Below are 15,102 nucleotides of genomic sequence, written 5' to 3' on the forward strand. Positions count from 1 at the left end.
AGCGCTCATACACGCCAGCATCAATTGGCTTAAGATGTTGTCAAAAGACTCCATTGACGTTTTACAAACTTTTTTGATTCTCACATTTTAATAAAGTGCGTCGCTTTTCACAGAAATGAGGCACTGATGTCTACTGCAGTTACTACTGTTGCAGTACGCATCCCTAGTCATGCATGTTGGTTTTGGAGTGGACCTCAAACCAGCTCTCATCTGACTTGTTCAGGGAGCGCAATCAAAGCAGTTGTAGACATTCCACAACTTTCCTCTCTGCGCTATAATTGGGCCAAATGGGCTTCTTGTATTCTTAGAAACCTGCCTTGGCCTGCAAAAATAAAAAGGACTATTTTTCAACCCTGGCTGACGATGACGGCTTTATTACTTGTTTGTGATGGCGGGTGGCCCTGGCACGATAGAAAGATGAGACAATACACTACAACTGTGAGGGCAGAATTGAAGGGACCATTCATAGAGAAAGGATGTGTGTGTCCAAGACAAAAGACAACAATTAGAGAGCCAACACTTCGTAAAAGTAAGGACAACAGACAGTAGGCTTTGATGCTCATCATTTAAGAACATGACTGCGGATCTGTCTGCTGGATCTGACCCCACCTAGCCATATGATGCACATCCTTTTACAGCATTATGATACACTGATACCATAACTTTGGCTCCAGTGGGGAACACCACACCACTTAGCCCAACTAGATTAATGGCCAACAGGAGGCCACATCCTCACACTCATTTATCCATCAGGCCCTCCTCCTCGTTGCCGTCATGAAGCTGTGGGCAGGATGGATGGAGACATAGATGGCTTAGCACTGGCTTGAAAAATGGATCCCTTCCCCTCTTGTACATCAATTAACTTCAGCAGGGGAAACAGCCTGACAATAGTTACAAAACACCATTTCAGCAGGAATAAAGAAACCGCTCTGGTGATTTGGATTTAGTTTTACAGTTTATGTAAAAAACACAGCAAGTGGGCGCATCCCTCCATCCTTCCTGTCCTCCTTGAGTCTACCACATTTGGAGAGGCCTCTGAGATTAACCATTTAGATGAAATTAAGTATAAAATTAGTAGAGTTAGGGATGTCCCGATCCAATCTTCAGGATCAGGAACGGCTGCCGATCCGCTGTATTTGTGAAGATCGGATAATATCGGCTTCCGCCACGAGATCGGGCTAATCCGGTTGCTGTATCACATTCGGAACTCTGAGCCACACTCCAACATGGAAGGCGCTGTAATGTAATCGACTTGCGCAACCCGCAAGAAGAAGAAAACACAACACCGGCATACAGACATGTCCGTGGTGAAGTTAGTTTCACGTTGGACGATGGGTATTCGTCTCCGTAGCTACAGCGGTAGTTCCCTCTCACTGTGCCCGGGCTGCTGCGTCATGGTGTAGGCAGGGGTGTCAAAGTCGTGCCATGGAGGGCCAAGACAATGCAGGTTTTCTTTCCAGCCGGTCACTAAAGCAGGTGATTTTAATGATCAACACCTCCTTCAATTTGAGAGAAGCCGCTCATCAATTAAATCACCTGCTGAAGAAACTGGTTGGAGAGAAAAAACGCTGTGTCTTAGCCTTCCGTGGCACGAGTTTGACACATGTGGTGTAGGGAGCTTGCACGGGACGTGCCGCTCTGACCACCGCTTGCTTATAATAGGGACTGCACAAACACTATTAAACATGTCAAAAAACTCCTTGAAAACTCCTCTGTTACGGCGCGTGAATGGAAGCTAGCAGGGTTCGCTTAGCTTAGTTTAGCTAGCGCAGCTGTGGGTGTGCGTGACTCAGGCTGGATGAGTATATTTTCACCGTTTTGTGTTTTACTGCTTTAATGTAAAGACCATTTTACATTTTACACTGATAACGTGCAGGTTCTAAGTGAAAAAAGACGAGAGGCACGTTTATTCTTACCCAGCACATATCAACTGTCAATTGCCATTCTCAACACACACACACACAACACATTCCGGCCTTCAAAATAAGAGCACTATGTCACATTTGTCTAACTGTCTAAATAAAACAATGGTGTCATTAAAATATCATTCACAACACGATTGGAATTGCATTTGTGACTACATCTTCCTTAATCACAAGCACGGGCATTACAGCTTGTTGTTTGATTTTGTAGCAATATGTGCTGAAGCTGACATCCCATTAGAAAAGTTAGCTACCGTAAGCTACAACCATTTCTCAATTACTGGACAAAATGGGCCAATGATGTATTGCATCAATAAATGTAAGGATTTTTGCATTTTATTTAGTAACCCAAATAGCACATATGCTGGTAAAATAAGTGGAAAAGGTAAAAAACTGAATTCTAAAAAAAATTAAACGGAGAAAACAGAATTTGGGAAAAAATAAAATGGATTTCATACGGAGCTAAGACAGTTTGTTGGCGAGGAGAGGTAACATAAAAGGAGAGTTTGTTATTCTAAATCACACCACAATCTATAATCATGTCAAATGATTAGTCCTACCCTAAAAGTATTTTGCACGCCCATTTTTCCCACTTTTATTGGATCATTTATTGGATTAGGGACCTGACTCACAGAGGTTTGTTACAAAAGCCAAACAATATTTTTAGTCATGCTAAAGTCATGCTAAAAAAGTAAATTCCGCAATACTTCAGGTGCATTATGTTTAATGCTTTGATGAGCTATTTTCATAACCATATTAAATCCAACAAATTCATGTTTGTAACAAAACCTAAAACTTTGGGGATATGTGTATGGCATGTATGCTAGCATGTCTTCCAAAGCATTTTGAACCAATAGGGTGCACCGTAAATGTCATTTACAGTCATGTGAAAAAAATAGAAGGCCCTGAATGCCATGGGATGTCATTTTTTCCACATGGCTCTATACAGAATAGTGAGCAGAGAGTAGTCAGTAGAAGAAGAAGCCTTCATTATCTGGTCTTAAACATATGATCACCCATTTATTAGGATTCATCTTGTGGCGTAATGAATCAGTTGAGGTACTCGACGGACAGTCATTCAGCATCGACAGCCACATGTCTGATGAACACCAACATGAACGGTCAAGTGTAGATCCCAAGAAAGCATTAGAATAGAAAATAGGATTTTAGTGACCAGATATTATATACTGTTAAACGTAAAGTGTTTGTCTGACGGTCGAGGCATCATAGAAAGAGATCAATAAATGAGTGACAAGCAGATGAAAAGCAAAACAGTCATGGACTTGGGTCAGTGCTGGCCCACAGCAGACGAGACTATAAATAGAAGCAATCCACCCTTCGGCTTACAGACATAGATCACAGTGGCCGGGCCTGCCCGCCATCGCTGAGGACAATGAGACGGAGGAAGAGGATAGGGAGAGGCTGTCAGGCGTGGGCGTGTAGCGAGGAGAGAGCGAACGAGGAGGAGAGTTAGTGAGAGTGAATTTGAGAAATTTCTCTTTCGGTTGCTGGATAGGCTGCGGTCTGACATCGGTGTCATGGCGGGAGGTCAGTGTGAAGTCAATCATGAGGCTGATAGTGCGTAACAATGCCAACATTAGGAGGGCCTTCTGATCATGTCAAGTACAATGACAGAGCTGCTGGACGCCATCTAAGAGGAGCTTCCATGCTTGGATTCTCTCACTTTTTCAAACCCTAAAAAGGCTAGGAGTGCAACGGTACATGTTTTCTTCATCTGATTTTTCGGTACGGAACATTCGGTGTGGTATACACCAGGGCGTCCAAAGTATGTCCAGGGGTCATTCGCAGCCCGTGGCCCCCGGCACATCCTAAAAAATATAATTTAACAAGGGAACAACAAAAAAAACAACAGCAAAAGTGAAAAAATCAGCAGTAATTTTACAAGAATAATGTAGAAATATGAAGTTGTAATCTAATGAGAAAGTCATAATATTACAAGTATAACATTATAATATTATGAGAAAAAAAATAACGTTATTTTTGTAGCATAAACTTTAAATATTAAAGTAAAAAGATGTAATTTTTTAAAAGTTGGAATACTAAGAAAAATAAAACGATGAATAAAGTTGTAATTGTTTGTGTAACTTTCCGTGAAAAAGGTTTTTATACAAGAATAAAGTCAAAATATTATGGGAATAAAGTCATATTTATGACAAGAAAATTTACAAGAAGAAAGTTGGAAAATTTTTTAAAAAGTGGAAATGCAAAAAACAGTTGTAATTTTATGAGGATACAGTCAAATATTAAGAGAAAAAAGTCGTCTTCTAAACAGGAAAAAACTCGTAATGTGAGGAAAAATAATTTTAATAGCGTAGACTTGAAATATTAAAGAAAAAAGTTTGTAATAGTATGAGAAACAAACAAAGCAAAATATATTTGGAATTTTTGGAAAATCTGTTTTGGGAAAAGTTATATTATGGAAATACAGTAAAAATATGACAAAAAGAAAACTTACAAACAGTATTCAAGAAGAAAATATTATAATAGTTGGAAAATTATTTAAAAAGGGCAAAAATGGGGGAGAAAAAAGTGCACAGACCTTAGCTCTTACTAAAAATGCACTTTCAGACGTAGCTGAGATGCGGTTTAAAAAAAAAAATAATTAAATAACTTCTGCAAGTACAGTGAGGGACAGTAAGTGTAACTGCCTTACAATATAGTCACAGTGAAGCCCAGACTTGGCTAGTGATAGTGCCAAGGAGAAGCCAGAGCTTGAAAACCCTCTTCCATGGTTAAAGCCTGTGAGAAATGTTTGACCTTCCCAATGAAATACATAAACGGACAAAGACAAGTGTGTACGACAAAAGCAGTGTACTGCCACTGTTCAGTAGAGATGGGAACGGGTGGGGGGGCTACAACCTCATTGGACTGAAAGTGAACCAAACTATGACTATGGCGTCCCGTTACACCCCTCTATCAAAAGGTCCCTGTATCATCAGCTGGAGGCTATTTAAAACAAAGCAGGCAGTCTAACAAGCTCTAATGAGCCAGCAAACTACAGTATGTCAATATTTACCCCCACCATGGCAGTGTGCCGGGTGGTTAATGGAAGAGCCTGTTTTTGGTGCACCAAATTAGGGAGACACACCTCTTAATCAATCAGACAACTTCCCAGTATACAAAGCAATTTCCGTAAAGGCATCCCAGGACGATTTCGGAGTGGAAGAACATCTCTGGTTTGAACTAGAATGGCATTGGCCATCCAACAGGTCCAACATCAGTGAGCGCTGATCTCACAAATGGAGAAAAATTCCCACACACATTCCCAAAGTCTTCCCAGACGAGTGGACGTTGTTACAGCTGCAAAAGGAGATCTATCTTTCAGCAATGAGGTTATTTTTGGAGCCCCGTGACCTTTGTCTGAGAGCCGCATGCTCCTTCTTGTACACATCAACGATATATGAAGACATCCATCATCAAATCGAGCAGAAATACAGAATTCATTGGTTGACTGATTGGGCCGTCAGAGGCTGATATTAACAAACGAAGCACAAATAGCAATCACTGTGTGGTTTTGGTTAACTAAAAAATGAGGCTTTGACCTTTTTTTAGTCTGAAGAAAAACTACCTTTTGCTTTTTATTTTGGCAATAAGGCACCTTTGCCCAGAAGTGAACTAATAATTAGGCAGAGACTTGTTTATGCGCCGACATGGTCGATTTAGTGTGGATGAGCCATCAGTATCCCCACATGCATTAGCGTTCTTTTGGGACAATCAAAAATAGGAGAGCATAGGACAGGAAATAGCCACATTAAAACCACATTCAAAACCTACGAGGCTTCTCTACAATTTTAACGTGCAAAACATGAAAAAAAAAGGCAAAATAAGAATACCATAGTACAAATGAAGAAAAAAATCACTACACAAGCCAGGTACAATACATTACAATACATTAATTACAAGTATTTTGTAATTCAGCATTTGAATACATTTTGTTTTAGTAATTTAATCTTTGCCATTATTTTTTTAAACCAAAGTACTCCATATAATAAATTGATGCTATCGAAACACTTCCCCCATTTGTATACCTTAATAATAATAAATTAAAATATGATTTTTTTATTTTACTTGCATAGCTTTCTAACCTTACAGCTAAACTGTTTCATGTTTAGCTTCAAACTGTTGTTTTCAAAAGGAGAATGGGAGACTATTTTATCAATCCTTTATCCATACTGAATACCCTCCTGTGAGTTGCAGAAGAAAACATGAAGATGTAACCCAGCAGAGACAGTCAGAAGCGATCTGCATGCTTATTCTGAAGCAATCCCAAACTCATTAATTCCAGAATTTATTAATTAAATCCTGAATTCATGAATAGATATAAAAAGGTAAAACACGGCTCAACCTTCTTACACACATTCACCAGTCAAACAATATCACCAGCATCCTGTTTTGTTGAATTTTTTCATGAATTCGCACACACAAACACTCGTCTGGTGTCCTGACGCTCCATCTTTTGGACACAGACACAAATGCACATGGAATACATCAGCTCCGATGAGGATATTCATTTGACTCAACAAATGACACAAATTCTACATAACAACATGTGCCTCTGTTTGGATGTGCTTCGCAACAAGAGTCCAGAATTTCATTTCATTTTCTCTACAAGTCCAAAAACGGATGGCAGAGGACATAAAAGAAAGACAGGGCAACACTGACAGAACTCTTTTTCCATCTTTGGTGGCACGCACCCCACCAATAAAACCTCTTATTACTATGAAAGCTTATTTTGACTGTAACCTTGGAAGCGGACAAAAATGCAACACAGATGGCGGCGGACCTCATCACAAAGCGCTCTACAATTAACTCCACTGAGCAGGTTTATCAGGACATGCTCCCGACTGCAGCTTGTAGGAGTGACGGCCAGGTGAAAGTGGTAAAAAAGAAGACATTGAAAGCACCAGGCAGACGTGCACAGTGTAAATAAGTAGGCGTGTCTGCGGTGCAAGGCTAATCAAACATCCTTCCTTTGAGAAAATAGCAGCCTTGTACAAAGGGTGCGCAATGTAAATGATAAATACCGTTGAATCAATATTTGCACAGATGAATACATACATAGTTTGTTCAACAAAGTATTTATAGCACAAAATGCATTTTTGTTAAGCAGTCCAACAAAACTAATACGGCCTTCTTCCTGGATAAATAATAATGACACGTAATCGCATCGAATCGAATCAAATCATGAGGTGGCCAGAGATTCCCACCTCTAAAAGCAACGCAACGGAGAAGATATGTACATAAGATATGGCATCTGTAAAGCTGACGTTTATAGTGCAGAGACTCAATATTAAAGCTTCATCATTCACACACCTACAAAGGTTTGGGACCCTCCTCCCAGCTTGACGTTATGTTTTCCTCCGATTTCGAATCAACATTTGCAATAATTTAATTCATAGATTAGATTCAGCCCCAGAACCCTCCCCATCACTCTTCAATTGTCACAGTTTGCTCACGGCAAAAGAAAGCTAACAAGCTAAATGCATAGCTGCACAATGCAGGTTAATCCCTAAATATGCATTACACACTTAATAAAAGGCATTTTAAAGTATAAAATGTATAGTCAATCGCCACTAATGAATGACAATGAAAAATGATGAACTGACCAGGGGTCAGCGTCCTTGTTGCGGCTCACTTCGCCAAGCTCTGATTTTTTGTTTTTTTTACACCGCAGTGGAAGAAATATGCATTTTCACCAATGCATCCATCCTGCTGATTGGATGAGCAAGGGAAGGGGGAGGGAGGCCAGTGTGTGCAGTGAGACACAAAGAAGACATCTTGTTGAGTGTGCGACCCCTGTGGTAAGCTATCGATAACCATGAATATGTCCCTTAAGGTAAAAATCCCGGAAGAAAATAGAGTTTAAGGGATATCGTCCTTTGCCTTCACTGCCAATGACGCTGGCTTACCCGTGTGCTTGATATGCGGTGAGAAATTCACAAACAACCTAAAATCTAACGTTGAAAGATATTTTCAAACAAGCACTCTCCTTTTTCTGAAAAGTACCCAACTGCAGATGGGCGTAGGAGAGCGATTTCGGAACTACTACGGAAGGTTGAACAGAGCAAACATACTGTACTTTCAAGAAGTGGATGAACGCTCCAAAGTCAACTACAGCTGCTAGCGTTGTGGCTGTACATGAGATCATAAGAAAGGGGAGACTGCTCACAGCTGGAGAATACATGAGAGAATCGTTCATAGAAATATCAGAGCATCTATTCTCCAAATTAAAAAAAAAAAAAGAAAATGAAAAAAAATGCCTCTTTCTGCAAAGACAGTCCAGGACAGGACCAATAGAATGACAACAAACACCACCAGTAGGCAAATTGATGACATTCATAAAAGCATATTGAATTGCCTGTGATGAGTCAGGTGATGTAAACGATACTGAGCAGACAGCGCTGATATGCAGATATGTGAGCTATGATGGGAATTTTTTTTCATATTAAAGTTGGCTACGTTTTGTTTTGATTTTACACAAATACAGGAACGACTAAAAAAGGCCTACATGGTTCAGTGTTTGAATTATTTCAAAGTAGGCCTACACATGCACTCTGTTTTTGTAACAGGTTAAATTTAAAAAAAGATTAGAACTTTTTAAAGTTTATAAGTTGTGTAATGTTTTGCAGCTGTAGACTATTTTTCTTTACTAGAAGAGGAGCAAAATGGCTCTTTTGAAGCTAAAGGTTGCCAGGTCGTCAGGCTAGCGCTACAACAATTATATAAAGAATTAAAAGTTTAACCAGAAACTTAGTGTTTTCACTGGAACCATGAATCCCCCACCCACCCACCCAAAAAAAGGGCTAAGGGAAACTGCAAAAAAGTTTAAATAGAAAGGAGCAATAGTGTTGTATAAATGAGTCATTGTGTTTATTGTGTATTTCTTCTTCTCTTTCACACTTAATTTCTCCAGTTCCTTTTTGGCATTTAGAGCTCCACTGTTGTCATGGCGACGTAAAAGTAGGACCATCCTTTTTTATGTGCTGCAACAACACAATATGAACGCGTGAAATATGATCATGTGACAATTCCAAAGCTAATCAAAAAGGAAAACTCTAATAGGAAGAGTAAGAGTGTCGCCACCATAATGTGAGCCGACTTCGTACGCACACGTGCGCGCACACACACACTATCTGTTGCCGGATGTCTCTCCCTGGTGTGTGCATGCTTTTATTACTTTCTCAATATCCAAGTGCCGCAATAAATAATCTCAATAAAGACACCTCTCTTAGTCCACTTTCACTGCTGGTAACTTAATTCTCTGTAAAGTCTGATTACTGCTCCCATAAGTCTGATGCATGCACGTGTGACCTTATAAATAGGCCCGCCTGCACGCGCGCGCACACACACACACACAGTCACAGCCTTCAGATGTACTCTGTCTGGTCTTTCGATATTGCGGAGGTTTTCACTGGTTTATGTGACTGCAGAAGCTGAATATTGCTGATGAATATTGATCTGGCGCACACCGAGGTATTGTGAAGACATCTTATGTTCACTAACAGCGTGATCCAAATAGCAATAACAAAATGTGGATGAAAGAATTTAAAGGAAAAACAGGTTGCACTCTTATGACGCATGCCAGTTTCAGCGGATGTTGTGACAAACAAACCAATAAGGTTTGAACCTAGATGGCATCGTGTGTATTGTTACATGGTGTCTGAAGGAGTAGGTAGCAGTAAAAAAAAAAAAAAAATTAAAAAATGCAGGTATAATATTTTAAAAATGGAAGTAATACAAACTGCAAATGAAAGTGAAGAAAGTGAAGTAAAGCAAGTAATTTCACGATTCTTAGGGAGATCTACTGTACTCAAACAAATTAATGACTGAAAAGTTGATATTTTTGGTTTCCAATTTGGGGTTTTTGGGCAAAATGGGGGCTTGCTCAAATGAGACCAATTTAGAAAGTTATTTTATTTTTTATTTTTTTTGCATTCTTTAAGAATATAATGGACAGACGACAACTATCCCTAGTCACAAAAACGCCTAAAGACAGTCATTTGCAAACATGTGCAACTGTTTTTGCTCCCTATCTAAAGAAAAAGCAAATTTTTAATATTCTACTCGCCTAGAACTTGTTGGTAACAGTAACTGCATATGAGCATGTCTTCTAAAAAGCTCTATATGATGAAAATTTGATCCAAGTTGGCTTCCAGATCATGCCATATGCTAGAAACAGTCGGGGGTAGAGATAAGATAAGAAAGCATGCACTCAGTTACTGTCCCGGTCTACAAAAGGGAGGACGTGTGACACCAAGCCACACTTCTGTTCTAATAGTTGGGTTGGCGACGTCTCACTCCCATTTGTTCCACTTGTACGTGCTTCTTCTTTCCATATGCGACGCTCCCCTGCTCATCTAATATTTACACTTGGTCTCATCAAAGATTCACGCCGCGGCGCTGCCACATCGAGCTCTCCTCTGCCAATCAGCCTGCAGCCAGCAGCCCAGAGCATTGCGAAACGCCACCCCCCAGCCCCAAAACACGTAAAAACACACATTCAGCGTATTCCAGCAACAAAGAGAAAGACCACATCCTGCATATGTCTGAACTGTGTCATCAAGATTAGTCATTGAAAAATTAAGGAAAATCTAAAAAAAAAAAAAAATCCCTTGCACTATCAACACAAGCAGCAAAAACTTATTTTGGGAAGACATCGTACGAGATGTTGAGTCTGTGGGAATTTTTTGCCCTTTTGTGAGGTCAGAGGGCACTCAGAGAGGGCCTCCTGGCTTGCCATCTTTGTGCTGGAACAAGAAAAGGGCCTTCCCTAAACTGTTCCTACAAGGTTGGCACCAGACAATTGTCCAAAATGCCCTAGTTATGAACTTAAGATTCAAGAGGAAAAAAGTAGTCTCACCCAAGCCCCTGTTGATTCATTTAATGAAATAATCAATACAAGATGTGTCCAAAAACTTGTCTGCCTATATTTGGACTTTCACCAAAAGGAAAACAAAGCACAAGAAAAAAGGACTGTAGAATGATATGAGGAAGCTTTAGTCACTCCCTTTTATGGTATCTTTCAAATCAGACCACAAAATACTTGAGTCTTGGCTATTAAAAGTATCATGAAGTTGTCCTCTCTACTTCTCGTCTACTTTCACTCCCAAGACTGCAGGGGAGGGCATTTTCCAACATTTTGCTGTACATAATGTATGAACAATTCAGGGATATGTAGGCAGTGTGTATCTATAAAGGTGTAAAATACCCTCCTCATCCACATGGGGAAGGCTTGGCCTTGGAGGAGGTCTCTGTTCTACTGGGTGTGACGCAGTTTTTTTATGTGATTTACAATATGTTTAAGATTGTTTTTAACTCAAAACTGACATGAATTAAGTATTTTTGACCATTCCATCACAGATATTTCAGCAGTGTTTTAGGTGACTGAAAACCAAAAATTGGAAAATGCAACTTTTGAAAAATGGCAGCATTAGCGCTTGAAAATGGTCATCTGTAAAAATGACTTTTGCTATGTTGATAACATTTACTGCACCACTAAAGTCTTCTAAAATCTTCACTCATATCGCATGTATATCAACAAAGAGTGTTGAAAATACGGTTTTGAGTAAGACCCGGGAGAATGAGCAGGTGGTGTGCGAGTGCATAGCGTTTCTTTGTGACATCGCCAACTAGTGGCCTGGCACACACATAACACTGTTTTTAGTTGTTTTTCCCCAAGGATAGTTTTTACAAGTAGTAGTTTGGCCATACTAGTATAAAGAAGGTATTGAAATAAGCATTGGCAAGTCCACTTAAAATGAGAAGAGGTCATTCTTTTTCAAATACAAACAAAGATAAAGTGGTCTCTCCATGAGACAGCCTATAGGATGAGGAGATCCTCCCTCTCCTCCTCCTGTTGCTGGGGTTACCAGCTCGGGACTGCTGCCAGCACAGCCAAGTGCACAATCCGCATACGCTCCACCAAATTTGTCTCGCCTTTAGGATTTTCCCCTCCAATCAATGAGTTGTTTATGGAGAAGAGAGGGAGGGGAAGGGAAAAATGACATGGGTAGGGTGACGAGGAAAGACACAGCAACCCCGTGGGAAAGGAACAGCCCAGTCAGGCCAGAACAGAATCTGGACTGCGGCTAACATCGTCGCCAGCGTCGTCACTGAGCCTCTGCGGGATGCGGACCAACATGCACAGCACGTACAGCAACGCGTCAGACAGCAGAAATGCAAAGATTTAGCAACATGTGTGGACATTCCAGCAGGTGTGAGGTTGCTGCAGACTCACACCAAAACTGGAAATAAGACTTGCAAAAACAAACACACCTTCGACAAGGTGGAAGCGTTGTGGTCTGCATATCCACGCTAAGGATTCCAGTTTGAAACTAATTCATTCACACTGTACATCAAGATAAAGGGATCTACTTTGAAACTCCGGTAGATCCCCGCTTTTCGCAGACGTTCCGTTCCGAGTCTACCAGTGAATGGCGAAAATCTGCGAATAATTGATACGCACATAAATGTCTATTTTTACAGATACATATATATATATTTTTATAAAATATTACCAACTTAGGGTGAATGAGATCTGTTTTTGGAGAAAAAGAAATACAATATGAAAAAAAATATAAAAAGGCCTGAATTTGCGTGGTCACAAATGCTGAATCACAATTATACATGATCAACTGTAATCCATTCGCACTGTACAAGTCAAAGGATTCCAGTTAAAGTTGCATAAACAAGTTGAACAATGTCATCACTTCATAATACAACGCTTTATTATAGCTTTGCTGACACTGGAATTTTATAAGTTCTGTACTATAAGCCACTACTTTTTTCAGATGCTTTGAACACTGTGGCTTCAACAAGGACGCTAATATCAAATGGTTTTAAGTCTTATGCAGTGATGGTGTTTTGATCTGACAAATCTTACGTAAGTTAGATCAAGTGTAGAATTGCTACAGCTTCTGCTTGGACTGCGGTTGGAACTGGGGTTGTTGGGCTGTTGGAACTTCGATGGAAAAAAAAAAGCGTCTCACGTCTCACTCATCAAAGCTAATGAATGATGCTGGAAACACCAAGTGAAGGTTTATAGTGTGTTTCTGTATAAATATCCCATGTTACAATGTGGACACCTGTGGCTTGCAGACAAGTGTGGCCTACATATGAACAAAAATTTAGCTCTCTTTAAATTTGGTGGGTGAGGCTTATACTCAGGTGCACTCAATAGTCCAGAATCTACTTTACGGTCTTTGTTTATTTCTAATGTAAAAGTGGTGGCTATTACCAAATAACTGGCAGGAGAAATGATCATATGAGTTATATGACACGTCTACTTTGCAGAGAAAGTGTACGGCCGGCTTGGAATTTGTTGATTTTTGTTCATTTTGGTCATTCTGTTTAATTTTCATATGAGAGGTGGTGGCTATCTTGAATAACTGCCATGGGGAACAGTCGCATCATATGACATCTACTTTGTATGCCTGAGTAAACGTACTAGGGGCTTTGACTTTATCATTATTAACTGGTCAGAGGAACAAACGCATTAATTTCATGACACATCTATGTGAGGTGACTTTGCACATGCCTGTTGTACATTATTTTGAGTCATAGTCAGTGATCAATGGTGGGAGGAACTATGACACACCTACGTTGCTCGTCTGTGCTTGTGCATTAGTAAGCGAATGGGCTTTGTGAATTCTTGCCAGTTCTGTTTGTTTCTATTGTGCAAAGTGGCATCTCTCATCAATAAGAGATTGCATTGATCATAAACTACATCCAAGGATATTATGGCATCAAATGTCAAGCTGCTGCTAATGCAAATGTGAGAAGCTCGCTGAGCCTCACTATGTGCGACTTTAAAACCGCAGCAGGCAACTCAGCCACGTGGCTTGCAGCTCTTCAGGAAACTCAGCTGACCAGGAAGAGGAATCAGCTGCTCTTCAGGGATGAAAATGAACACGCCTGCAAGCGGAGGTGACTTCACTACTGAACAGCCACATTTGTCAAGCTTTCCACACGGCGCTACTGCACGTCTGCATGCACTCACCTCTGGCAGAGAGCTTTTTTGTGTTGATAATTTTCGCAGCGTACTCCTGGCCGGTGGATTTCTTGACGCATCGCCTCACCACGGAGAATGCCCCCCTAGAGCAGGAAAAATATATGTATCAAATGTACAGACACACTCTGGCTTCCTCTCACATCCTTAAAAAAATGCATGTTGTGTGCAAGTGAGTGTTAATGGTTATTTTTCAATGTGCCCTGTGATTGACTGGAGATGCCAAAGTCAGCTGGGAAAGGCCTCTGCTCACCCGTGACCCTAATGAGGACAAGCACTCAAGAAAACGGATGTATGTATGTAAATATACACACTCAAAGTGCAAAGGAAGGCACATGCATGTTTATGATGTTAGATATTTGACTACAAAAGTGAAGTCCATGGGATGGAGGCAACCTGTTCGATTGCGCAAACATTATTAGCTAAATGGTCGAAATGTGAGAAGGCAACAGGAAGAATGGAACAAGTAGCCTGCAGCTCTCATCTAAAGCCATGCTGCTGCTGCAGTTACTAATGGAGGTGCAGGGAGATTAGACAGCAGCTTTGCAGCCAGGATGTGTTTGTGTAGTCATTTCAAGAAAAAAAAGGGTGCAGCTGGGTCGTGCATGGCAAAAATATGCAGTCCTGTTTGTAAAAGGGAGGTAGGGTCCTTGTGTTTCCAGGAGCCGTGTAGTAGTAATCATGTACAAAAACAGAAAGCATGGCGCTCGTGGAGCTGCAGCAGTAAAATGCCACCACTAACTGCACTAACAGTCTTTTAAAAACACGCTTGTACTGCAAACAAGTTCTTCCAACATGGCGCGATGCACCTTTAGAGGTGAGGATTTGGGGATTAAAGAGCGAGGAGGTCGCTGGCTTCCCTGTTTTTGACAGCCCCGTCTCGCGCCGTGTCAACTCAACGCGCGCGCGCGGCATACACACGCACACACAATGGCAACCAACACACAACAGCAGATAGATGGAGGAAGAGCGCTTACTTTCCGAGTTCCTCGTAGAGCTGATACTCATCCGTGAAGCGAGTTGAGGTCACCACAGTAGCCATGTTGACCGACGTGAAAGGGGACAAGGTGGGGGAACGCCTGCCTCTCGACTCGCTGACAACCACCGAGAGAGACAAGAAGGTAGATTGCTCGGTGCAGAGAGGGGCGGGGC

General features: G+C 40.8%; 1 protein-coding gene across 10 annotated transcripts in view; it reads right to left on the reverse strand.

The window, feature by feature from the left end:
* Nucleotides 1-15,102, reverse strand: part of camk2g2 (calcium/calmodulin-dependent protein kinase (CaM kinase) II gamma 2) — a 40,566-nt gene extending 25,464 nt beyond the window's left edge. For 7 of the 10 annotated variants that reach the window (XM_054798455.1, XM_054798454.1, XM_054798451.1 and 4 more), the window contains exons 1-2: nucleotides 14,928-15,101; nucleotides 13,942-14,036 (exon numbers count right to left, since the gene is read on the reverse strand). In XM_054798455.1, the coding sequence (XP_054654430.1) occupies nucleotides 13,942-14,036; nucleotides 14,928-14,992 (160 nt within the window). In that variant the 5' untranslated portion in view covers nucleotides 14,993-15,101. Of the gene's footprint in view, nucleotides 1-13,941; nucleotides 14,037-14,927 lie in introns of all 10 variants that reach the window. The other 3 variants (XM_054798448.1, XM_054798447.1, XM_054798456.1) reach the window with 1 other exon arrangement.

The sequence above is a fragment of the Dunckerocampus dactyliophorus genome, chromosome 14 (genome assembly GCF_027744805.1).
Source record: "Dunckerocampus dactyliophorus isolate RoL2022-P2 chromosome 14, RoL_Ddac_1.1, whole genome shotgun sequence".
NCBI lineage: Eukaryota > Metazoa > Chordata > Actinopteri > Syngnathiformes > Syngnathidae > Dunckerocampus > Dunckerocampus dactyliophorus.